Below are 26,190 nucleotides of genomic sequence, written 5' to 3'. Positions count from 1 at the left end.
AACCATCCATAGAATGAGAGCAGTAAATCTAGCTCTGTAAACAAACCAATAAGACCAACAGCATATCCTATCAAAAAGAAAGAGAAATAAGTCTAGAGTTCTATTGCATCAATTTATAGAAAAGAAGACCAATTGTATAACTAGTGTCAAAGTCCATTTTTTCCTCTCTTTTCATTGGCCAAGAGGGTGCTATTGATTGTCATAAAAATTCACTGCTCCCAATAACCGTTCTGAGTGGGCAAAATCACATTCATATTTCCCGGGAATAACAATACTGCAAGTATTTTCACCAGAAATGTAAGTGACGATTCATTCATATTTTTAATCCATTATTTACTTATTTATTTATTGAATTGTTTTTTTCTGTCATAATAATTTGCTGACAAGAACTTTTCAAATATATATAGGCCAAAGTAAAAGTTTGTTAAAAATTTTTGGATGGTTTTTGACAAGTGTCATCTTCAGAAATAATTTTTCTTTTTTCTTTTACAGTAATATCAAAATTTTCCTCTTTTATAATACACGTACTCAACAAAGTTACTAACCTTGTTGATTGTATTATAAACGAAAAATGCACTATGCACTTCTCCTACAATTCGGAATTTATAGATAATTATTAAAGAAATAACTTTCTATTAAAGGGAATACAATAAGAAAAAAGTTTGCATGAACAACCAGACTTTATCACAAAAATCACACAATCTTATTGTACAATTTGGAATTTATAGATACTTGAGATGGTTTAAAAGTTCTCAAATTGGACTCACCTTTTCTTATTGTATTACCTTTAATAGTTACTTATTTATTTAATAATTATCTTTTTTTCATTCTCATTTTCAATTTGGTGTGCTTATAATTTGTATTTGCTATGAAAATAATATATATATTTTCCTTTTTGTACTTTTTGTAGCATGTACAACTTGTCACATTGTTAATTATCCGAATTTGTAAATAAGAAAAAAGCAAGATTACTGACAGGAAAATAAAAGATCTAGGTCAAGCAAATCAAATTAAAAAGATTTTCTTCAAAATCAATTTTGTCAAGGCTTGTTTGCTCATGTGCGCTATAATACTTTCCGATTAAAAACATATTTACAGAAGTATATACAGGAAAGGGTTTCGTATAAACAAAATGCTTTAAAGACCCGAATAATTGGTTAAATATGCATATAAAAATTATTGGTATATCGCTCAATTTACGCTTAAAATATTGATGACGATCACATGTCAAACACAAGAATCCCATTTGGCTGGCAGTCAAGAAAATTGTAGGCAAAATATGTCGAACTAAAGGAGGAAAGCCTTAACGTCATGATCTAAATCCTTCGTATTCAAAAGCCAAAGAGTATTGAAAATGAAGAAAAAAGTAAGTAAGAGTCCATTGAGTCCAGAGTAAAATGAAGTATTAAATTTGACCTCCAGCACTCACCTATTGCTCCTAGACATGATGAGTTGTCGGCTTTAGTTGTAAAATTATATACGATTTCTAACAAATAAAAGAACGGTATACGAGCCAACACGTTGAGAAAACGTTCCATGGATGCCTTAAGCTTTAACCATGTCGTTTCTAAGTCCATGATAAAAAAGATTTCTTGTTTTACATGCGGTCAACGTTTCACCAATGCACCAACTTATCGATCAGACGATTATTCATGAACAACTAAACTACACTAGGGTGGGGAGGGTAACTTTTGGATAAATAATATTCTTTCTTAAATTATTTATTTTTTTGTTCAAAAGAAATCGTTATTTACTGGAAAAATAGTTTAAAAAAAATAAATATTAAGATTATTAGATGCTATTTATTATAGAAAACGTTTTTACAGGGTTTATTGTAAATTCTGTAACTAACACTTCCCACCTCTCGTGCAAATGTCAGCTGATCTCAAGCTCACTTCCTCTCTTACCAGTCCTCGTAGACAGTCTAAAAACAAAATGGCGGACGGAACTATGAAAAGATGGCTTCTGTATTCAAAAATGGAATATGAGGCTTTAGATTGTTGAAATATCTAAATTTCTGACGATCTTATAAAGAGGAAGTCTTGGTCTTATCATGGGTTCCTTAAATGACGTCTGGTTGCAAAAGATCAAGGAGTTTCGTGGGCTTTATTTGGGCGAGAATCTTGAAGTGACTGACAACTTTCTATTGGATAGCCTTGAGGTGAGCTTTATTGGAAAGAATATAGCTTACGATTTGAACTTAAAACATATCCAATGATTTGTGCATTTGGTTTTTCATAGGCATTGTGCCGAGAAAACATTGCAGAGTATGTCAAGCTGCAGATCTTATTCGCACTACAAGAAAAGGTCAGTTTACTAATTATTACTGCTTTGTGCATTACTTCCAGTGACATTGATAATAATTGATTAACTTTTTATGACCTTTATATTCTAGGTATCAAGCATGGTTGTGGATACGACAAGGTATGGAAATTTATACCATTGCTTCACTGATGTTAAGAATCTGATAGGAGTGTTGTCTGTGATGTATATCCATCACATCCCTTGCATAGACCAGGGGGATGTACAGACAAAATGGGAAATAACTACATTTATAATGTTTAAATCATACTATAATAATCTTTTTGGCTTGAAATATGCTGACTATTCTGCTCAAATAACTCCATAAAAAATGTTTTATAAACTGATTGGTCTATGAATAGTTTTTAGAGTTGCATGATATATTCAAACTATTTTTAACATCTGTGTTTTTCAAAACAGTATAGAATGTGCTGTTGGATCACTGAAAGACATGTTTCTACACCCATCTAGTAACCCTTCACAATTATACCTCAGTCAAGTAAGTTATAAGTGATTGTGGGTTCCCTGTGTAGATTCATAGAAGCTGCAGTCCACCCATTTACCAAAATTATGCCTATTTTTGAGTTCCCTGATGGTGAACAATGAGTGATATCTTTATTTTGCCTAATTTTTTAATATATAATGATGTGGATTTTTTTATTTCAAAACAGATACTGGTGACAGGATCCTGTCTTGTCATTTCTTCAGATCTTCTCGTAAGTCTTGTTTTTACAATCTCTTTTGATATTCATCTAGTTCTGATAATTTGTTTTTAGAAATATGCATTTTTTTCATTGTTATTTCAGGTAAAGAGCAGTGACACTTTTGTTAAATTTGTTGGAGTTTTGACAGATGTTATAGAGAAGGTAGAATATTCCAGAACTAATAACAACAACCTAGAAAACATTTATTGAACCAGGACTTTCCTAGTCTCCTCAGCAGCTGTTCTTAGTGTTGGTCTGGTAAACGCTTCCCACACGAACGGCTGCTGAGAAGACTAGGACTTCCCAGAACTATTTCCTTTAATTTCTGTTTTCTTCTATTTCCCAAATGATTTGCTGCAGGCTAAAAAATTTTTAAGATCTTTTGAGTCATCAATTACTGGGGTGGATGCAGGGGCTGCAGACCCGGGGGGTACTCTTGCCCGTTTAGGGTAGGGATGCGCTGCTGAGCCCTCTGAACCTTGACCCTGTTCCAGAGCAAGATTGCTGAAAACCATACCCTTTTCCGGTAGTGAGGAAATAGATACCCTGTTTCAGAGAGGAGAGAGCATCATTTCATATACCCTGTCCCAAAGCGAGAGCGATTTTATAAACCCTGTTCCAACCATACCCTGTTTGGCGGCATGTACCCGTATAGCAAATATAGGGCAGTACCCCCCCCCCCCCCAGGCTGCAGAGGAGGTGGGACAAAGGGGCTACAGTACCCCCCCAACCCCCTCCATATTTCCCTTTTCCTTTACTAGTCTCTTTTATTGTCTCAATTTTAGTCCACTACTTTTTCTGATACTAGTCAAATTTACTTTCCAATCTTGAGAGGGGATACTACACAAGCAGCCAGTAAACCTTAAGATGTTGATTAGATCCCATAAGCAATAAAAGTGCTAAGTTTACCTCTGTTTATACTTACTGCATATTTACACTCTATTGGTGTTTCTTTTTGTTTACTAGGTGAACAGTCTCCATAACTTACTTGTCAGAAAGACAGCTTGTGAGTGCTTATGGGAGCTAGAGCTCAACTATCCTGTAAGTTGTGGTCTTCTCTAGCGACTTATTAAATTAATTTACTTGTTGATAACTTATTACCATTAATAACTTTACTTCACTTGAAGTTGGGAAGTGCAGTAAAATTTGATTCATTGTGTCTTACAACTGTGGGCATGTGTTCTATTTGCCTAAACCTATCATTGTAAGCAAAATGCTTGTGTTTTAAATCCTGTGGTAACAGTAAATCTAGCTTGGAGTGCTAAAATAGATCTATTGAGCTTCATGTAAGCTACATAAAAATTTTAATCCTACTGAGTGTATCATTTAGCTTTAGCTCACAAGACATACACATTCATTTTGTTCTAGGGATTGTTGCAGTCTAAGTTAAATTATTTCTACAAGCATTGTGAACATGAATCCAGTCCTATTTTCCAAAGCTATCTGGTATGTTTTTTTCACCAGCATTTTAATATTTTGTTTTTATTTCAAGTTACATGTACCTTGCTGAATTTTCTTTAAATTCTTCCAGATTTTGTTTGTCACTGTTCTTCACCACACCATTGAACATTTGGCTTCAAAATCATATGCATTTTATGGGTAAGGAATTTTAAAAAAATATTTAATCAAATTCCTAATATTACCTGAATCTAACATACCACAAAAATTGATGCCATATCTTTTCTAGTCTAGAGACACAAAGCTTGAATAAGTTGTTAACTGATCACTCTGAGCCAATGAAGGTTAGTTGGTTTGTTAGACCCTTTCCATAAATTTCCAGTAGAATTGAAGCTAAAGAAGCTCTAGTAATTAAACTTCCTGTGAGTAAAATGTACTTCAATAGTCCCTTTCACAGTTCCCTGCACCATCTTGAAAGGTAGCCTTGCCTTTGCATTGACACAAGACGAACGGTGAGCTTGGAATAATCGAGACCTTTTTTAACATCTTGGATGATTATTATTCACAAGTCTCTATCATTGCAAACTCATTGCTCATCTTGCTTTGATTCAAAGGCCTAGCTACTTTTCAAGATGGCACAGGGAACTGTGAAGGGGGCTATATAAAAGTGTATCATAATAGTACTACAATTTGTTTGCATTTACTTATGAGTGACCAGCATATAGCTTAAACTCACAATAATTTCTATTGTGGTATTCTCATTACAGCCACTGGTTCTTCCCTCAAATGTTTCAGGAGAAACCTTTCCACTTGCTCTTCATGTGAGTATAATGGTGAAATGAATAAATAAAATTAGTTTTATCAACTCTAGTTGATTATGGATGGGATCCCCATTATTGTGGTCATCCAAGCCACTTAAGGTCTAATCAGTTGCAGATGTAATTACAAAGGCAGCACCTTCTCCTCATTTATTTTAAGACCCTGAGTGTTGGTCCTTCTGAGGCTTGAACCATGACCTCTTGCACAACAGACCAATGATTTTAATTACCAAGTGAGCTAATAAGGTGGCTCAGTATATCAATTTTTTAAGCACAATTTGATGTTTGTATCTTTCAGTCTCCGCCTTGTGGACTTCCATTTTCCTACCTTCCTGAGAAAGTAGACTCCAAGGAACTCAAAAGAGCTGTATCATTCCTAATGGAAAACATTGGTTTTCTCAACACAACATCTTTGTTTTATGTGATGCTTGAGGTAGGTAAGGGTTTTTTTTCTCATTTAGTCCCAATAGACCTATTTACCTTGGGCATAACTTTTTCTCATTTCAGACCTCATCTCACTCTCTTGAGAATAAGATCTTTGTTTAAGTTGTATCTATATTCGATTCATGTGTCTTCTCATGCACACCACATACTCTAGGAAATGTTACATGTTCTGAAAAATCTCAAGATCACTTCTAGTTCACTTTGATTTTCCAACTCTACATATTAACTGGAAATGGTATAAATTTTTCTTAATCTTTCCTAGCTTATGCACTGTGTCAAGCTTGCAGGACTATCACCAATTGTGAGTATTCCTACCCAAAGAAAAATACACAAATGACTGAAAAATATCTTCCATAACAAAACATTTGCTATTAAGAAGTTTAAGTCAAGGTTCAGTTTTCAACAGTTTTCATTGACAAGACTGTGTCCCTCCATGTGCCCTTTTGTTAGAGGGTATTTGTTAACTTTGTTCGTTTGTGCGTTTGTTCAACAGACTTTCAAGTCACAGTTCATTCAGTGGCTTCCTTCAACAGACATCTGTGTTTTCCATGTGCTACTCTTCATGAAGGTACTATAAGCTCTGATATTTTGGATGCAAATACAGTTGACTGTCAATGAAAAAATCCCTTTGTTTTACCTTTTTACAGCTGAAGTTTTCTGTGGACATGTTTCGAGAAGAAGAAGATATGCAACTGTTACAAAGGTAAGAATAATACATCATCGTCACTATTCCTCATGCTAGAAGTTACTAAGTTGCATTGGTGCAGACACGGTGCAACATTGCACACAATATTGTACACAGTCCTAAAGTAGAATCATTTTTCGACTTCAGGAACATTGCGTACAACAAATTACATCATGTGAAATGGTTCACAACATCAATTGCCTACGATACTGTGCGTAATGTTGCACCGTATGTCCAAAGCTTAAGGCTAGAAGTATAGCACAAAAATGGGTTGTCAGGAATAAAACATTTTTTCACAATTTTTAACCAGTTATTGTTTTTTTCACAATATCCTGCAGGCTTTTGGTATTAGCCACTCAGCCAACTTTACAATCCGATCTGCGACTTCTGTCTTTTAAATGGCTGATGCATTTCCCAGAGGAACTGGTGAGAAAAGAATACAAAAGTGAAAGATGCCTGTTATGCTAGGAAAAACGATGCGTTGTTACAAATAGACAGTACTCGTACTGCCCATGCAGTTGCTCCGCTGTCTTTGAAATACAATCACATTACATCATGGTTGTATCATTTTGGTTCTATTACGACATTTCGATGCTTTTTGCGCTTGATGTCTCAAACAGAAGTTTTGCGAACGAAGGGTAGATTTCGCTATCCAACGGATAAATTTATTGGATAACAGCATCGACTTTATCCACTGGAAAAGGATTTATCCGTAGAATAGCGCTATCCATTCTTCCTACAACCGGACCCAGTTGTCAAAGTACAAAAATTGTTTTTGCAGTAATTTGCACCTCTATAAAACGACCAATCTCTATTTAGCGACCACGTTGTAATTACTCAAGGATTACAAGTTCTACTGTTGCTCATTTTCTATTTTTTTCACAATGCTATAACCGTTTCTCATTAGTGCAAGTCAGGACGAGCTCCCACCGAGCCTACAGCTTATGCTTTCTTCATCGATGATCTTCAAATAAGGAATTTCTATCCCACCAGTTTTGACAATATAGGCAAGTGTATTATTGACCGAGAATTTTTTGGATTAAATTGTTTGATATCGTTATTTTTGAAAAAAAAATCTTGAAGCAAAGGAGAGCTTTTCTCACGTGACCTCGACGACCAGAAGCTGCAGCTGAATGGGTTGTGCAATGGTTGTTATCTTAAATAAATCTAAATATTACATTTCCTCAGATATAATACAAGACAAGTTAAAGCTTCTTTGCCTGTATTTGTGGTCAAATGACATTCAAGGTAACAAATTGAAACATTGAAAAAAAAAAAAAAGATTTAGTTTTTGATAATGCAGCCTTAAATGAGTTTTCTGACTACTTTATTTTTTGCTCAGTCTTTTATATATATTCAAATAGAAACCAATGTGTTGATGGACTGTCTCTCCCTGATCAACAAACAAGTTCTCCTTGGTGTTGGCGGGAAAAGTGTGCGCGCACTTTTCCGGTCATTATTATGGTATTACACATATCTTCACGAAACCTCCCTTGCACAAGACATATACAGGTAAGTTAAGCGTCTGGACCATAGTACTCTTGGATGCATGAGGTTTTTATAGGGGTGGGGTGGGTGGGACAGAGAGGAAACTAGAAAGAGCCTGATATGCAAACGTGGGAACAGACGTAGTTGCCCGTTTCCTCACCATAGTTCTCAGACTAATCTTGTTTTTGTTTTTTTTAATTTCTCACCTATTTTTCCAGACTTATCATGTCTGTTATAACAAAGCACCCAAAGTTCATGCCTCACGTGGTTGACTTCTTAGATACTGTTACTATGGTGACCCCTGACAGGTAGGTTAGTTTTCAAGTACTTATTGCTTAGTAACGCCCTTGGTCAGTTCAAGGCCATTTGTTTTCTTTATTCTTCAGTCCATTCCCAATGGACCTGCTCAGAGTGTTGAGCCAGCATGTAGTGTCACAGCCTGTGTCAGCAGTATTACCCAACCTTCCACATCATTTAAAGCTTCTGGCACAAACCATGAGAAAGTCTACCATCGATCCATCTGTGAGTCTTGTTTTGTCTTTTGGTTTGGGTTTTCTTAGATTTTTGGATCCGTTGCGGTGTACTGGGCAGCCTCTGGCAGACAAAATGAAAAAAATTGTACCCAGGGGTCTTGTCGTTTAAACGTTCTGGATAAATCTTTTTTTCTACAGTCTACCGTCCAATTTCTCAATCAAATCCTCCAAACATCAGAAATCTCTAGTCAAGGGAGCTGGAGCCTTGGTAACGGTATCCTAGCAGTTTGTCACAGCATTCTTTTACATCAAGACACGCGACAAATAGTAAGAGGTGAGACATCTATATCCTTATCCTCCCATCCCTTATCACGTCTCACTGCGCATGTCTTTGGCAGTTCGTCGAACATGCGCAATAAATATCGCGAGGCACAGGCCCAAACTGTTAAGAAAATCGATCTGTACGAGGTCCAAACTGAGTCTGACTATCTACCTCAAAGCGTTGCCCAGTCCCCAAATGACAAGTGTCCAATCTTCCTCTCATTTCTACCAAGGGCTATGCGCATGATTTTGAGTGGTTCTAGTCTATTTCCAGAAAAAAAAATTGTAATGAGTTTTTCTATTATAATTACCTGTTTTTAGATCTTGGAAATCTACTTTTATACATGTCAACCACATATCAAGACATCGGTATCCTTTGACTGTCCCAGTGACGTCTATTTTTACGTAATGTTGGATTATCATTCATTATGAAGTACTAGTCTTAACTTATGCCATTCAGATATCAGGGATCGTGCAAGGTTTTACTATTCACTTCTAGCGAATGTGTCTAGTAAGAAGGTGAGAAATGTTTCCTTTTTCTATTGCTTTGGCCAAATACTGGGAGAAATTTTATATAATAGTGATTGGAAAGAAATGGGAATTTGATGTTCCTCGCTAAAACGAGCTCACTTCTCTTCAAAGCTCCTAAAATCCTGTGTTCCAACAAAAATAAATAGGCGAAAATAGTTTAAACCTTATACTTGCATTGCGTTCATTTTTGGCAGGCTTCTAAGATACTCACCTCAGACACTACAATGAAACAGTCTCTGACTGTGATGGCGGGTAAGATTGAGACATTATTACAATCACTATTTAGTAACAATACGTTGGTTTGGAAACGTGACTTTTGAGCAAATTTTACGCGAATAAATATTTAAAAAAAATTAATTTGATGGAAACAACATTTTTTATTCTTTTAGATGGATTTTTTATCAGGAAACCTTCGGTTTCTCTTAGTACTTTACTCAAGGGCTATTATTGGATTGGTTAGGATTTCGTGCATTTTGATTGTTCAGTACGGAAGCCATTTAAAAGTGTCATCGTACTTCATCTTCCTTACATCGATCGATCTTTGCTTTTGTATTTCAGAAGACATAACTACAACTTCGTTTTCTACTGCTCCTCCTGTACAACACATCAAAACTTCATTTTTAAAGATAACAAGGTAGTGTTGCATTCCCAAAAACCCTCTAAAAGGCTACATCACTCCCAGATTTATGTGTTGTTTTGTTTGAATTTTGTTTCCTTTTGTTGATGTTTACGTTTAGAATACCGAAGGATGTTTTGGAACCCAAGAAACTCGCTAGTGAGGCAGTTGAATCCACGCTGGACCTCCAGCCTTACGGTGAGCACCTGATAGACCTTGACGGTTCGTTTTCGTCCTTGTGTCCATTAATCGAGGGAATGGGAACAAATGCTACTTCCTCCGTCTGTGATTGGCTAAAAGGACAAACAAAAAACAACCAAAATCGCTCTTTTTTTGTGAAATGACGTAAATAAAAACGAACCCAGAATTTCGAAATAAAGATTTTTGTGTTGAAAAAATGTAATTGCGCATGCTCATATGACCGCTGACCTATTCCTCCTCCAACCCTAAGCAGGAAAAGTGTTCACAACATATTGAATATTAGGTGTTTTCCTTAGGTCTCTTGGGTCACTACTGTAAAATGATCAACGATAACACATGGAATAGGGACATATCTATCGACTACTATGTACATTATGTAAGTGAATATATAAATGATGTTATCCTGTATCTCCCGCCCGGTACCAAAATGCAAGAAGAAGAATATGATTTCTTTTGTCTTTTAAGGCTGATCCACAGATTCTTACGTCTGCGCCCAGCAGATTATACGCACTTGTGTTACAGATAGACGCCAACAAAACATACGAACCTATACAAGGTATGTATACAACAATGGTAAGCAGTTAAAGAGTGGGCTATTTGTAACGGCATCCCCAGGCAAGATGGAATCCATGTTGGTGGTCGATTGACAAAGGATGCCAATAATCAGAAATCTCTTGTTGAATTACCACCAACATGGCCGCGAGGACGTAACGTGCAAATGAAGAATTGGCATGACGGGTTTATTTTACTACAACATCCAGAATGATTTGCGAATTTTCTTTTACTTTGAAATTCACGTGGTGTCAAAAAATAGTAAGGAATTTGATACTAATTACATGTAAGTGACAAAAGAAGGTGCGCAAAGAGTTCTGGTAGCTGTAGTACATCTTTGCAGTATAGGAAGTGTGCTTAATTTATTGGTTGCATTTGTTTTTCTTATATGTAAAACAAAGTTTTTAGCGGTTGTCCTTTTACTTTTTTAAGATATCCACATTCCATCACTATCTGCTGCAAATTCCTCCGAACCAAAAAGAGGTAAAGTAAAATCCCGGTGAAAATAATCTACTTCATCCTCGTTTTTCTAGCATTATCGAAGCACGAAGATATTACACTTCATGAAGTGATCTAAAATGGCGGAAACACATTATGCGCAGAATAATATTATCTACCAAAAGAAAAGGAAGTTCATTTTCTCTTGTGTCTACCCGTTTATTCTAATTTACAGGATGTCAGAAAATTAAAGTCAAGTTTACACCTAGGGAACCAGTCCCTGCTCGATTTGACGTTCGGTAAGAAGATTTCTCATACTGCACTTACTGCGATTCCCAGTCACACGCGACCAAGTGAGACCTAAATCACAAACGAAAAATAGTAGTATAGGGGATGGGGGTATCACCGCAGTCGATACACGGTAAATTCCCGCAGGAATTCCTCCCCCGATGATTACCCGTGCGGGAACAGCGCACCCATCCACTATATATTAGGTGGGAAGGAATCTAAGTAGTATATAGTGGATGGGTGCGCTGTTCCCGCACGGGTAATCATCGAGGGAGGAATTCCTGCGGGGATTTACCGTGTATCGACTGCGCTGATACCCCCATCCCCTATACTACTAAAAATTGAGTTTTGGTGGACGTCAATCAAAAGGGTTTCTTAAACATGTCTAAGGATTCCGACTCCGAATTTCAAACGTTTAACTGCAAACTATCAGTATTGACTTATCCTATCTTGAAGAAACTCAAATCATAGCAATAGCTTTGCAATCAAGCGTTAAGACTCGGAGCCGGAATCCTGCGACATTTTTGAGAAAATATATCCGCAGAGTGAGAAATTCACAGCGACAAGAAGCATGAGATAAGGACAACGATTTTTGCACATTTGCACGTGTTCACGTGAGTATTCACATCAGCCCTGGTGTAGAAACCAATAGAAACGATAGAAACCCTTTTGATTGACGTCCACCCAAATTCAATTTTTCGTTTGTGATGAAGGTCTAGTTGGTCGCGTGTGACTGGGAATCGCAGTAAAGTTTCGTTTGTCGTTGAATGTGATTAGAAAGTTTAAGATCCTCGTTTACGGCAAACGTGAAACGTCAGTTGACCATTCTTTAAAATTATTTAAAATTAGTGAAAAGGAATCGCAAAAATCTCCAAGTAGTAAATAAACAAAAGAATACTTGTCTTTGTCGAGGATTGCAAAAGGTAAAGTGAAATGTAGGGAAATGATGAAAACGTGGTCACGTTTGCCGTTTGCGAGAAGGAACCTATTATCTTAGCAGAGAGCCGGGGAGTTATGCATGACATCATTATGCGCATGGTTGCCTTGCATGAGTTGTTTTCTTTTTAGTGCTAGTTAGTTGCTCCTGCAAATGACTATAATATTTTTTGCTTTTTGAGAATATTTTGCTTTGTCTTTAGTGCCGTGTTTCAAAACGAAACTGGATTGACGTGTACGATGGCTTTAGATCAACTCGAAATACGATTCTCGGATCTATTTTTACCCCTCACACTACCCGAGATGTTTCAAAAGGTATTTAGTATATAAGTTCAAAAAAAGCGCTCTTTATACAAGACATATTTATGAACGGCTACGTAAACGCGTTGAGACGAACACCCTTTTGGTCTGGGTATATTCTTTGTTAGCTTCGTTCTATCGTATAACTAGGGTTCTTTTGTTGTTTCTATTGAATAGTCCCTTTCACAGTTCCCTGCGCCATCTTGAAATTAAGGTAGCCTTCGCATCGAACCGAGACGAACGGTGACCTTGCAATGATGGACACCTTTTTAAAACACCTTAAACAATTAATTACAGGTCTCTATCATTGCAAGCTCGCCGTTCGTCTCAATTCGATGCAATGGCACGGCTACCTTCCAAGATGGCACAGGGAGCTGTGAACGGGACTATTACGTAAACTGTGTCCGGTACGCGAAGGAGCCCTTGGTCTTCGTCAGGTAACTGATGGTTGGACGCTTGTAACGTGATATGCTAGGCCGGCCTATACGTAGTTGTATAGTTATTGCCCAGGTTTGTACTAACAAGTTTATGTCTGTCTGTCTTTATTGATGTAACTCCACTCATGTCATCTGATACATTGAACTTTATCTTATCGTCTTGTAGGAAAACATGGTTAAAACAAAAAAAAGGCTCTTTACAGACTTGTGGGAGAGTGTGAAGGATAACCAGAAAACAATGTGAGTGTTGCTGTGGTATATTATGGATACATGCAAATGACGTGCAAATGAGACAATAAGCATTGTATCGAGCCTCGCTTGTAAGATTCTTAGAACAAAAGAATATAACTGTAATAACATTTATTGAAAGGAAAAGTCTTGTGTATACACCTGTTTCGAAGGCGATAGGCGATAGGTCATTCCGAAACGGAAATGGTTTTGTGGACTACAAACGACATTGAATCAGTCTCAACCCTAAGGTACACAAGTCATTCCAGCTTTTCTTGGACTAATCTTGGAATGACCTTTGTCCTATTGCTTTTCACGGACCTTTTCACGCGGCGCCATTTTTATTCCCATGAGAATAAAAAAATGTTGAACCACGCGGCGTGGGAAGATGTGTTGTCATCAGTCGACATGGAAGCCGCGTGATAAAGGTCCATTATGGTTTGTTTTGATGTTCAATTACAGTGAAACACTGTTCAACAATGGAGCCATGTCAGTTGTCTGTCTGTCCATGGAATGGGGAAAAACTCAAAACTTCCTACAGAAACAGCTCGAGTCCTTCATAATCGATAGCAAAGGTATGGAAAATATCACTGGACTTGGGCGTAATGCCTTTCCACTTTACACCACACTGTTCTCTTTTTTTTTTTTTTTTTCTTTTTTTCTTTTTTTTTCTTTTAACATTTTTATTAATCATTAAACAAATAAATTAATTACCACACTGTTCTCTTGAATATTGCTTTTCAAGGAAGAAAAATATTATTCATCGTGGAATAGTAAATATATAAATTCAGGCATTGCCAAAGGTTGTACTGCCTAAAAGCGAAGCTACTCTTAGAATTGAATTGTCCTCCTAGACGGTACTAACCAGACGGTATCGTACCAGTTGAAAGGACAAACGCTACTCTCAAAAATGAATTGTCCTTCTAGACGGTATTAACCATGTTATCGTACTAGTTGAAAGGACAAAGCTACTCTTTGAAATGACCGTTAAGTAAGTGAACGATTTTTTTTACAGATAACGAGGTTCACGTAGGAATATTTTTGCCTCCTCGTCAGCATCTTCTACTGAAGTTGACCACGCGAAACCAAAAGACAGTCGTCGCCATAGCGACAGATGACTGGAAAATTCTGGGACTTGTGGAAAAGTACTTAAGGGAGGTTGAACTAGACGCTGTCGCAATCCAACATGGCTGCCGTTAAGTGATAGTCGTAATGCATTATGGTATAGGTTGGGTGCCACAACTCTCAACAACAACAACAACCACCTAACCAACCAACCAATTCAATTTCAATTGCAAGAGTAAAATCAAATTTCTTTATGAGAAAAAATAGGGGGAAAATGGCAAAGATCAAAATATATTAAAAAATGAAAATGAAGCTACAAAGGTGTGTAGATACAGGGAGAGCCTACGTAGCAAGTAGTTGATGTCTTAAATACAAATTATCACACATAATACAATAGATAGAACGACAATAGAATACGATAGATTTTCTGAATACATTTACATCGACTGAGTGTTATGTAGGTTCTTCCTCTAGATACATTATTTTTTTACAAGAGACAAAGAAATAAAATATTTTAAAAAAACCAGTGGTGGCTTTGACTTGAAAATAACAGATATTCTAAATAAAATTTACAAAATAACATGTGAATATGTACATGTGTTAAAGGGCATACCATATATCCGTGAAAGAAATTGTAAGAAAATCCAGAAAGGGTTGTTGCAAGTTGGGAAAACTTGTTGCGAAAAGTAGAACGTAGACCAACTTTCTTCACTCGTCCAACTTGTCACGCAACATTTTATGTGCAGAAGCGGCCACCATCTTGAATTATGTAGCTTGTAGCCAATCAGCGTGCAGAATATCACCGTGATAGTATTAACGCGCAACAATAGATTTGTTGCGCGACAAGTTGGACGTTTTTGTGTCTCGTATTTCAGCGCCTTAAGTTCAGTAGACCTGCAAAACTTTGTATTAGCTAATTTGTGCATTTTTTTAGCTAACCCCTTCACGAATACTTGGTATACACTCTACTAGTCTTTATACTAGTTATGGACTAGCTATGTGTTTACACTTAACATTAGTACTGAACTGGTAATCTATTAATTATATTAAACTAATAACGTATTTAAGCATGTTTTCTTGTCAACTTCATACCAAGAATGGTAATAGACCCTTTTCAAGTTCCAAATTACCGCTGTGTTTCTTGATTACAGACTCATTTACTCAGGCTTAGCCTCGAATCAGTGTCTAAATATTTACAAATACCAACAGTAAAGTAAAGAATGCACAACTTCAACAATACAAACACTTTGAAACTTGACGGACCTTGACTGGAACACGTGGATATTCTTCACAAAATCGAGGCTAAGACTGAGTAAATGAGTCTGTTATCAAGAAACACAGCGGTAATTTGGAACTCGAAAAGGGCCTATTGTATATAATAAGTAATTATACAGCTTCTCATTAATCTCATATAGGTAACTGTCCAATTATTTTCTTAATTGGACAGGTCTTGTTGATATGGGATTAATTAGGCAGCTATATAATTAATAGGTAATGGGATTTCATGCTCCCCAATCAAGAAATAATTAGACTCGAAAAATTCCTCGGCCTACGGCCTCATCCAATTTTGTCAGTCCTGGGAATTTTCCTCGTCCAATTATTTCTTAATTGGACAGCATGGAGTCCATTATATTACATATACTTATTATATTTTATTATTATACATGGACGATATACGCTTTTCTTTATCTATTAATCGATATTTTCTATCATTACATTTGGCAATCCATTTATGACGTAACATTTGTACGCTGGTCTAATCATAACTATTGTTACTTCACGTTGGCTATTGAAAAAATAGAAAACGCGCGCGCGTGCTGTGTGCAGTCATAAAGCACACGGGGGTTGGCAGAACACGAGAGAAGTGTTAGGAGAAGCACGACGCGTAGCGGAGTGCTTCTGGACACTTCTTGAGTGTTCTGCCAATCCCCAAGTGCTTTATGACTGCACACAGCACAGCAAGCAAGTTTTTTATTTCTTTTATAAAATACAAATTACAATAATAGATAGGAATGACGCAACGGAAAGTGCGCGCGCGTGCAATGTGCTCTCATAAAGCACGCGCTCCAAGCCAATCAGAATGCGCCATTCATAACAGTTATTTTATAATAGATGACATCTAATGGTAAGATGACGTCATCAAAACAACGAGAAATCGTCATGTGTATATATAAACCTATCACTCTAAGATTATAAATTTATCAAATCGTTCGATGACGTCATGATTAATAACCTCATGGCCTCGCTATCATGAGGTGGTTCACCATCGTTTACTTCACCAAGTTGTTCCAACTTGCACTAAATAGTTCGTTAATCTGGTAAAGTTAGCAGCCAGTGTAAGCATTTCTCTCTGTACCCCATATTCCCGTTCTGGCCGCTTTCATCGCTCTCAGGCTCGTAGTTCTTAGACATGATGTCATCAAACTCTTTCACGCTATTCCTTTCGTTACCCCCTTCCTTCGCTACAGGCGTGGTCATTAAGGATTTACTTGTCACGTGTTTATTGTGAACATGTTTTGTCCATGCTGAACCGGGTATGGTTTTATGTCTATTGACACCCATCTCCAATGGTCGATGTTGTGAAACTGGTAAACGAGCAACTGACGTGTTAGATTTTCCCATGGTAACTTTACTTCTTATTGGTACAGTGTCTAAGGACTTTGGAAAACTCGCCGACAAGAATTTTCGCTGTTTACTTGTGTTTGAAATAATTGAAGTTTTCGCATCCATGCGAGGGCTTGTGATTTCATTTCCTCTAGTATGTCCAATAGGACTGCACGGTGTACCCCGTTGAGAGTTGAACACCGCCCTTGATAAATGGGTTTCTGAATGCCGTGTGATTCCAAGCGGTCTGGGATGCCGTAGAACGGTTCTTGGTCTCAAAGTTGGACCAGGGACCTCGGGCAGGTCGGATCGCTTTGTTGGTGGAGGCTTTTCGCACATTATGGCTAACATTGGAGCTCGAAACTCTCAAAGACGGAATCCGAGGAAACTCTTGCTCGTTGTGTTAGGCAACTATCGCGTTAATGACTCACTATAGCAGCGGGTATCTTTAATTGTCCTGTTAAAAGATCGGTTTATTAAAGTTTATAACTAGAAATTTGCTTGGAGATACCTGACAAGGCTTGAGAAATAGGGAGGCACTGGAAACGAGGATGTATCAAACCGGGATGTAAATAAAGCAAGTTCAACACACTTGAAATGCTGAGTAAAAATAGCATGTTTTGTTCATCACTATACAGCACCTTAGACACATCAGGGTTGCGTCACGTGACGGCAAATCCCCAAGTAATCAGGGCCCAGTTGTACGAAGGATGAATAGCGCTATCGACGGATAAATTACCCAGTGGATAAATCCAAATCAGGGTGGCTTCACGTGACGGCAAATCCCCAAGCAATCAGGGCCCTGTTGTACGAAGGATGAATAGCGCTATCTGACGGATAAATTACCCAGTAGATAAATACAAATCAGGGTGGCGTCACGTGGCAGCAAATCCCCAAGCAATCAGGGCCCTGTTGTACGAAGGATGAATAGCGCTATCTGACGGATAAATTACCCAGCAGATAAATACAAATCAGGGTGGCGTCACGTGGCAGCAAATCCCCAAGCAATCAGGGCCCTGTTGTACGAAGGATGAATAGCGCTATCCGACGGATAAATTACCCAGCAGATAAATCCAAATCAGGGTGGCTTCACGTGACGACAAATCCCCAAGTAATCAGGGCCCGGTTGTACGAAGGATGAATAGCGCTATCCGACGGATAAATTACCCTGCAGATAAATTCATTGCATAACAGCATCGACTTATCCCAATGGATAAGGATTTAACCTACTTCGGATAGCACTATCCACCCTGCGTACAACCGGGCCCAGACTTCACTTTTCCCAATTCAATGCAATCCTGAATGGGAAAATTAAAACTAGTGCTAATATAAGCTCAACACTAGATCCCCTTCATTCGTATAAAAACGCTACTTTTTCCAGTGCGTTTTGGACTCCCGTTTGACCTACACGGCTTTTATCGAATTTTCTTCGAAATTGCTCGAACCGCAGCCCGTATGAATGCGAAATTAAACCAAAACAACCGTACAAAAAACTCTGGTGTGAACGGCAATCATTGAATGGATACAAAGTAGATACAAGTGAGGTGCATTTCCTTATTCAATGCAGATGTTTTTCACACTCCAAAACACAGTTGAATATAATAAAGCATCCAATATCAATGACGAATGTTTTATCAACCAAACCTAAAAACCGGTAGGAAAAAAATGAAATCAAAAACAACTAAGAGCGCTATGAATACTGAGATTTGAATGATTCTCTTGAAACAGTTCACGTCTGGCCTGGAGCATATTATCGCAAATGCTAGTATCAGCTATTAGCTTTTAATGTGTAATGTGTGTGAAAGACTGTCAAATAGCCGTTCTATTTCGTTGAAGTATTTCGTATATTGCCCATCCAAGCCCTCATAACATATACGAGTGTTTGACAGACGAATATTTAAATAGAAAATATTAAAAACAAGTTCTCCACTGAAGCGAAGATTAAGAAAAAGCGTAAATAGGTAGAATCGAAATAAAATAAAGACGAAAACTCAAAGATAGATAGAAGTAGGGAATCGATGATGAAAATCGAGAGATCTTTCATATTATTACAGTATATCTTCAAATTCATTTTTGGTTCTAAGAATTGCCGAAATTACCGGCATCACGTCCTTCATCGACATGACAAACTTTTCAGTACTTGAAAAATCAATAGTTTAGTTTCTATTCGAATGATTTATTGCTGGTAAAAATGCTGAAGAAAATGAGTTGAAAATTTGAACAGTTTTAGATTACTTAGTTGTACTCTTACGAGGAATACGATAAAATCAATAAAGATAGCGTTATACCTACCGAATAACACCTTTGAATACGAAGTTTTCAAATACGGTTAAGAATGTTTTTCTTTCAAAGCGATGCGTTGAGCTTTGTAATGGGCGAAAAAGGAGGAAAATCCGACTTCAATCAGAAGGTTCGAGTTCTTTTCAATAATCAAAGAAAACCATGTGGGCGAATGTTTTGTATATCTGGGTAAAACGGAAAAATAAGCCCGACAAATGTTCCGTGGACCACACGCATCCTCACTATGCAATCCTATTGGACCGTGTCAGTGGATATTGTCGTTAGCCTTCGAAAGAAAACTCAACAGGGATCACAGGAAGCTAGAGAGGGTAATGAGACTATTCACATCTGAGGTCTATTATTGTAGATATGTTATTTTATTAAGAAATTGTGATAGGATGTTCGTCATAAACAGTCCTTTGAATGTTATGATTAATCAAGGACAGACAAGGAAGTAAATTATACGCGTTCGTCGGTGAGAAATGGTGACGTCAAACAGCTGGCTCGACCAATAGGAGGGTGGATAACAGACAGCTGGTGCAAGCACTAAACGAACGCTTCATTAGTGTCTTATATATAATCAAATTTCTAGTAGTATTGACTTTGATCGACCAGCTAGTACGACCACCTAGCGACCACTTCAAAGGAATGGACGACCGCACGACCAGCTATTCCGACCGGTTTTTAATGTTGTTAAATAGCTCGCTCGACTAGCTACGACCAGCTAAATCGATGCTTTTCACTCAACCATTTTGTCAAAGAAATCAAAGTTTTCATATATTACTATTAAATATAAGACATTGTCATATCGGGTGTGTCTAATACCTAACGACAAGGATGTGCAGTCAGAGGGCTGTCCTGGCTCAAAGATTAAGCCTAGGGCAAACGTCGATGAACTTTCCATGCACCGAACTCATTAAAAACAATGGATATCAGGTGATAATGAGGCGGCATTCTTTGATGTAATTAAGTTCGGTGCATGGAAAGTTCGACGTTTGCCCTAGGCCTAAGGCAACCCTTTTTGTTAGGAACAAGTTAAATACACGTCCAATGCCTAACATCACGTATCTACTTTGTAAAAAAATAAGCACTCAGAGGACTCATTATCGGCTGGCTCAAAGACAGAGATCATCCTCTCTATTATAGACACTACTTTTCTTAATGCGGAAATGGTCAGATAAATCCTAATCAAATTCTGAGCAAACGTCGTAAATAGTATATCTGTCGGCGCTTTTCTGGTGAGTAGAGTATTTTAATAATCTTAGAGTATTTTAATAATCTTAAAAGAAGATGACAAATTGACAAATAAAATGCGATTGAGATTCCATTTCACAAACTTAATCATTTTATTTTTGTTAAAAAATATTCTTAACATCTTAATTTTTGTTCAATACAACATACTACGCATTCCCTACCAGCTGGCTGACCGTAAACTAGCTCTTTTTGGTTGGTTTTTGATTGGATACTCGTGATTCCATTTTTAGGACCAGCCAAAGACGTCATTAAAAAATCTTTAAGAATCTGTTATTTTCATTTTTTCCCGTCTTGATCACAATACATATGAGCTACAATGTTAAAAATAGGAAGAAAAAAAGGCGCTGTGTGAAAAACGTACATTTTTGTTCGTCTAAAAAAAACTAGGATACAAATCACTTGAGAAGGAAAAAAAAACTTGGTACTGATGAGTTCTGGTTTCACTTTACGTCATTTCCGGTTTCGAGTGCGGAAATCGCATGCCAGTTTTCAATGAAAATGTGTAATGCATTGCTAATAACACATGATGGTCAGTATTATATTATATTATTATATTATTATATCAGTATTTAGTTAGAGTGATTCCAAGCTAAATCATACCCAAGCTAGACTAGAATTCACCCTGTCTATTGATGGTCTTCAATCTTTCCCAAGAGAATGTAATTACAAAAGACCCTGCGGCCATGTTGGAGGATATAACAAGAGACTAATGACCAATCTTTTGTTAAATTCCTCCAACATGGCGGCCGTAAAAACCATCTATTTACATACATACTTTATAATCTTTTCCCAGTAGGCCCTTTCAAAGACAATAAGAAGACTATACGAAAAAAAAGAATCGAACTGATTTATGAGAAATTAGTTATCGATAAAAGATATCTAGCGCGTTCAAAAGTATTGATGATGTGTTGCAAGTGTGTTGCTGACAACACTGTAAGTATAGCATACATGCCTCATCTCTACCTTATTGGGTTGGGAAAGACAAGGTCTTAAAACTTTGTGGTTCTTCGTTGTAGCGTGGAAATAATAAGCTAAGTGCACTTCTATGATACAGCAGTGGTTCTCGGTGAAGCGAATCGACCTGCCTTCGCGATACGTCTGGGATAGAGGGACTTTGTAACCTAAAAAGATGTCTGTCATGTGACAAAAGTGGGGAAGGAGGGTGGGTAAAAAAATTGTTCATAATTGGATTTTGATTGGCAGGTCTCATTAAAGTTAATGTCTCTGCGGGAGAAGAGGTGTGATTAACAGAAAATGGAAAGGTTTCTCTTGCTAAATTTTCCCTAACAAAGTGTGTTGACGAGTTTTCTATATTCTTTAGGATAAGTCTGTTGGTATAATCATCATTGTTATGCGCGATGGATCTCCAGTCTGAGAAGGGGTAGTAAGTCAGATGTTTGTTTGAAAATTTGGATAGTGGACGTAAAGGATCGTGGATCGTAGGAATTGAGCTAAGGTATCTGGAATCTGACCTCATTGGAAAAAAAGTACCAGTGGAATGGACCAAACTTTTGTTTAAAACTTTGTTGGAAAACATAGAACAAGGATGGTGAACTGGTGGATCTTGGATCATCGGTTTTGGAATGGGGCGATTCCACGCATAAGAAAGAAGAATCAATATATGGCTCGTAATAATCCTATTTGCCAAGGCATTCCAATGAATTCCATCATTCTCTCTCAGTTCTATACGATGTACCAAAACAGAATACAAGTCCAAGAACACGAAACCATAAGACTGGACAATGTCTGCGACAATAAAGTTGGCTTCAATAATTTCCTGTGCAGGAATATTCTCATAATATGGCAACAGAAAACCACCTTTACATTTGGAATCTAAAGGAAGAGTAGCATTCCAGATAAAAACTGCATCACTAGGAATGACTTTCTTCAACCCAGCCATTAGCTTATGCATGTTGTCAACGTACTGTAGAGGGCCATAGAGACCGTACCGGTGAAGATCCCAGAGGCAAGAGTTCATGATGATAGCATGAGGGCGCATACATTTTATACCGTGCAGAATTGATTTCATATAATCAGAATAACATCGTGTAACGAAGTAAAATCTAATGACGGTAGATTCGTTGTTAAATTGGCGTACCTCGCGGTAGTTGATCCCATTCTTCATTTCTCCCAGTTGACCACCTTCTAGCAGTTTGTCGCCTAAAAATTCCAGCTCTCCCTGATAGTAAATAGAAATATAGATAAAAAATATAGAAAATATACAAAGAAGCTTAGGGTTGGTATGTTATTTATGGTAGGGAGGGGTGGGCAGGGGTAAAGTGAGCTAGATATTGACAATCTTAACTTAGGGGTAATTTCTCGGAAAAGGGGTTTGTTAAGTAACGGTTTATAGGGGTAATAACTTAGGACGGGTTTATCAGATAACTTAGGAATATTTTTAGGATTGGTTTTATACAAATTTAGTTAACATGCTGTAGATACACGAGTGCTATTATTATTATTATTATTATTATTATTATTATTATCATTACTATTATTATCATTGTTAATCTCCTAACTTTGTCAATCAAGCCCATGCAAAAGTAGACATGAATCCGTGATGAAAAAAACTTCCAAGTTTCTCTCCCAATAACTTACTTCCCTTACTTTTCCCTTCCTGTAACCTTCCCTAGCCTCCAATAAACGGAACGTTTCCTTAATAGATGCTTTTCCCGCCAGTCACATGACATATCATTCCCTTAAAGGTTATTTCTTTCTCCATCACTATTAATTTAAAAATGACATTATTATGGATACAACTGAAACAAACAATTCTCTCTTGAAAAGTTTTAAATGAGAAAACAAGGTCAGCGGATGCAACTTGAAGAAAACTTATCAAGATGGTGCTTCACGATCAAAAGAGGCTACACTTCAAAAATACCTATTTTAATAGCCTGTGCACTCTACCAAACCTGGGTTACGACCTTCTACGGACCTTACTGCCAAGGCGAGGGCTGGGTCCAGCTGCACCTAAGCTTTTGAGGTTGAGGAAGCCTGGGTCAAGTTGGCATTGCAGTGCTTTGTGGGACTGTTTGAAGGAATATTTTTTAAAGATTCGTCGATTTTGTCCCTAAACAATCCCACAATGCACAGCAGTGCCAACTAGACACAGTTTTTTTCTTCGACTTTGGGATGGCTAATACTTCAATACTACTGAGCATGGAGTGTCTGATGTCTACAGTTTCATACCTTGGTCTTTAGATGCTGGTTTGTCAGATATGTACTGGTTGGGTCTGGCACCAGGAGACGAATAAGATCCTTGTACATGCTTCGTTGGACTATCAAAAAGGACACATTTATTAGTATCACAAAAACTCAAACAAAATGGCGGTTTTTTTTTTTTTTTTTTTTTAATTTGGGCCTCCCCCTTCGGAAAATCCTGGCTACGCTCAAAACTACCAGCAAATCCGAGGAAATGAAGACAGGAAATACCTTCACCACATTCCGTCTATTGGTTCACTAGTCAGACACAAAGCATTCAACTGAGGGGCTGCATGGTCCAAATTTGAATCATCCTTTGAAACTACGTTGCAGCCTCGATTGAAAAATCTTTGTGTTTGACCAGTGAACTGATGATGGAAAGTGGTGAATATATGGAACTCATTACGTTACGTTACTTTGCTACCACCCCACCCCCCTTGAATTTGCACTCGCCTTTTCTCCCTGATGTGTTTGGGCACCTCAGTAGACCAAAATTAACCTCCACTGAGAAAAGTCCAGTGTATGCTTTAAAAAAAAATTTTTTTTTTGACCTTAAATCCCAAGGACCTCCATTCAAGTTCGATTCCAACTCCTCCAAACGATTTCCTAAGGTGTAAAAAGCGCAATTTTTCATCGTTTGTTGGTCAACAGACGAAAGCTTCCCATGATTCTCTTAGCTTTCACTTTCTACTTGTGTTTTCGAGTTCCCTCACGCATTTATTTATCTATTTTAATAAAACTATTGAATTAAAAACAAGTTAATGCTTTAAGACTGGTGAAAAAATCTCAGTATGCAGTTGTATTGTTAGTAATATCATTGCAAGGCGAATTCCATTATCATTAGTTGGTTTCGATTCGATTTAGGGGCTGAAACGTTTACATTCATAGCTCATGCTCAGCTCATGCGTTCCTATCAGGATGTAAAGATTCATTTCATTATAGGAAGTTTGATTTCCATCGTGCTTCGAAGATTGCATTAATGAAACGAATGTTCTAAATTTCAATCCTGGTCTTTGCCTCAAAACATCAACATGTTCATTTGTGAAAGGAATTTTTGAACAAAACTCCACACCAAACCATACTTAGTTAATGGAGTGGAGCTCTATAACTATGACCAAACAAATAACTTTAAAATAGTATCTACAATAGTTGAAATAAATTTAGCTTTCTGTGAAGAAATACTCTTAACTCCGAGACCAGAATTCAAATTCGAAACCTTCGTTTCATTAGTGCATAAGCTTCAAAACGGGAAATCAGTGAATCTTTGAACCTTTAATAATAGGAACGCATGAGCTAGTTTGACTATAAAGAACCCAGCATCTTGTTCTCAGGCCAATATAAGCAATATTCAAACGCCGTTCTAGCTTTATCAAGTTCACTGGGTATTTTAAAAACCCAATGTGAATAATACTTCTCTTAAACGAATTTCTGTTTTAAAAACACGCATTAAACTTCTGTTAACGCAGAGGAAATCACTAATTTACACAGCTTGTTTACTGCAGAACACGAAATACATTTATATCTTAAATAATACATTTGCCACCAGAAGTAATGTATAATATACGATGTTTTTTTCTAAATTTCTTCTTCTTGAATACATTAAGTGACCAGCACGCTGCACAAAGCAGTTTGAAAATTCAATGGAAATCAAGTACTAACATTTTTAATTACAGCTAAACGAAAGAAGTTTGGGAAAATCATTTTGTTAAAAGAATACAGTAAAGCAGAGCTCATCAGCTGCTGATATGCAAATACTTACTCGAGTCTCCGATCACCATTACTCGCTTATTGAACAGGAAGTTCGCCACTTGTTCACTGTTGAATATCTCCATCACTGCACAAGGAAGATGGGAAAATACCCGAGCTTAAGGAGCAAGCAAGACACGGCCAATTCTAGGAACAGTCTGGCGAGAAAAAGATGAGACTGGCGAAAGCGAAAGTACGAACAGTATACCTGCTATATTTATGTATGCTAATGTTTTACCAAAGGTTATCACAGGTTAAAACCGGGTGAATGATGTCATATTATGGCGCGCGGAATGGTTCAAAATTGTCATTTCAATGTAATTGAATATTCGTTTGTTGTGTACACTTATCAGTGCATTGCATTACACAAGCACGTTCCATATGTTTTTTTTTTTTGTCAATCAATGCTCATAAAAATAGTCCATTGCGAAAACTTCGGTCGATTTACAATAGCTCTCTAAATCACCAAAACTCTGTCAATTACAAAAACTCGGTCAATTACAAAAACTCGGTCAATTACGAAAACTCGGTCAATTCAGCAAAAAACTCTGTCGATTACAAAAACTCGGTCAATTACAAAAACTCGGTCAATTACAAAAACTCGGTCAATTCAGCAAAAAACTCTGTCGATTACAAAAACTCGGTCAATTACAAAAACTCGATCAATTCAGCAAAAAAACTCTGTCGATTACGTAACATTAGCACGTGTCATATGTCTTTTGTCAATCATCACGCGTAAAACTCTGTCGATTCAGCAAAAAAACTTTGTCGATTCAGCAAAACTTTGTCGATTACGTAACACAGGTAAGCACAAGATATGTCTTTCTTTTGTCAATCATCACGCGTAGCATCCAAAGTCGACGTCAGAAATACTATTTGAC

General features: G+C 37.3%; 2 protein-coding genes across 6 annotated transcripts; one reads left to right on the top strand and one right to left on the bottom strand.

The window, feature by feature from the left end:
* Positions 1-1,912: 1,912 nt before the first annotated feature.
* Positions 1,913-14,567, top strand: LOC116302244 (AP-5 complex subunit beta-1). Its single transcript, XM_031711477.2, has 35 exons — positions 1,913-2,161; positions 2,242-2,307; positions 2,396-2,424; positions 2,722-2,800; positions 2,973-3,017; positions 3,108-3,167; positions 3,972-4,046; positions 4,374-4,451; positions 4,537-4,604; positions 4,693-4,747; positions 5,171-5,224; positions 5,520-5,654; positions 5,928-5,966; positions 6,159-6,233; positions 6,313-6,368; positions 6,689-6,776; positions 7,258-7,357; positions 7,539-7,598; positions 7,715-7,862; positions 8,057-8,146; positions 8,225-8,360; positions 8,510-8,645; positions 8,954-9,001; positions 9,093-9,151; positions 9,358-9,415; positions 9,722-9,797; positions 9,901-9,977; positions 10,277-10,356; positions 10,446-10,536; positions 10,965-11,015; positions 11,206-11,269; positions 12,398-12,509; positions 13,098-13,171; positions 13,622-13,734; positions 14,175-14,567. The coding sequence occupies exons 1-35, from the start codon at positions 2,054-2,056 to the stop codon at positions 14,357-14,359; spliced, it is 2,868 nt and encodes a 955-aa protein (XP_031567337.2). The 5' UTR covers positions 1,913-2,053; the 3' UTR covers positions 14,360-14,567.
* On the bottom strand, positions 14,461-25,639 carry LOC116293273 (PC-esterase domain-containing protein 1A). 5 transcript variants are annotated; one of them, XM_089028241.1, is made up of 5 exons: positions 25,323-25,639; positions 24,017-24,169; positions 23,552-23,640; positions 22,461-22,541; positions 14,461-17,285 (listed from the first exon to the last, which is right to left on the bottom strand). In XM_089028241.1, the coding sequence occupies exons 1-5, from the start codon at positions 25,393-25,395 to the stop codon at positions 17,277-17,279; spliced, it is 405 nt and encodes a 134-aa protein (XP_088884367.1). In that variant the 5' UTR covers positions 25,396-25,639; the 3' UTR covers positions 14,461-17,276. The 5 variants fall into 5 exon arrangements, with proteins under 5 accessions (XP_088884367.1, XP_088884368.1, XP_088884366.1 ...); XM_089028242.1 differs by having other exon boundaries at positions 24,115-24,169; positions 25,323-25,635; XM_089028238.1 differs by lacking the exon at positions 14,461-17,285 and having other exon boundaries at positions 20,431-22,541; positions 25,323-25,620.
* Positions 25,640-26,190: the final 551 nt, after the last annotated feature.

Source organism: Actinia tenebrosa, unplaced genomic scaffold (genome assembly GCF_029948245.1).
Source record: "Actinia tenebrosa isolate PJP-AT-01 unplaced genomic scaffold, QUT_ActTen_1.0 PGA_scaffold12__29_contigs__length_12842862, whole genome shotgun sequence".
NCBI classification, from domain to species: domain Eukaryota; kingdom Metazoa; phylum Cnidaria; class Anthozoa; order Actiniaria; family Actiniidae; genus Actinia; species Actinia tenebrosa.
Note: the sequence above shows the minus strand (reverse complement) of the source record. Positions and strands in the feature narration are given on the sequence as shown.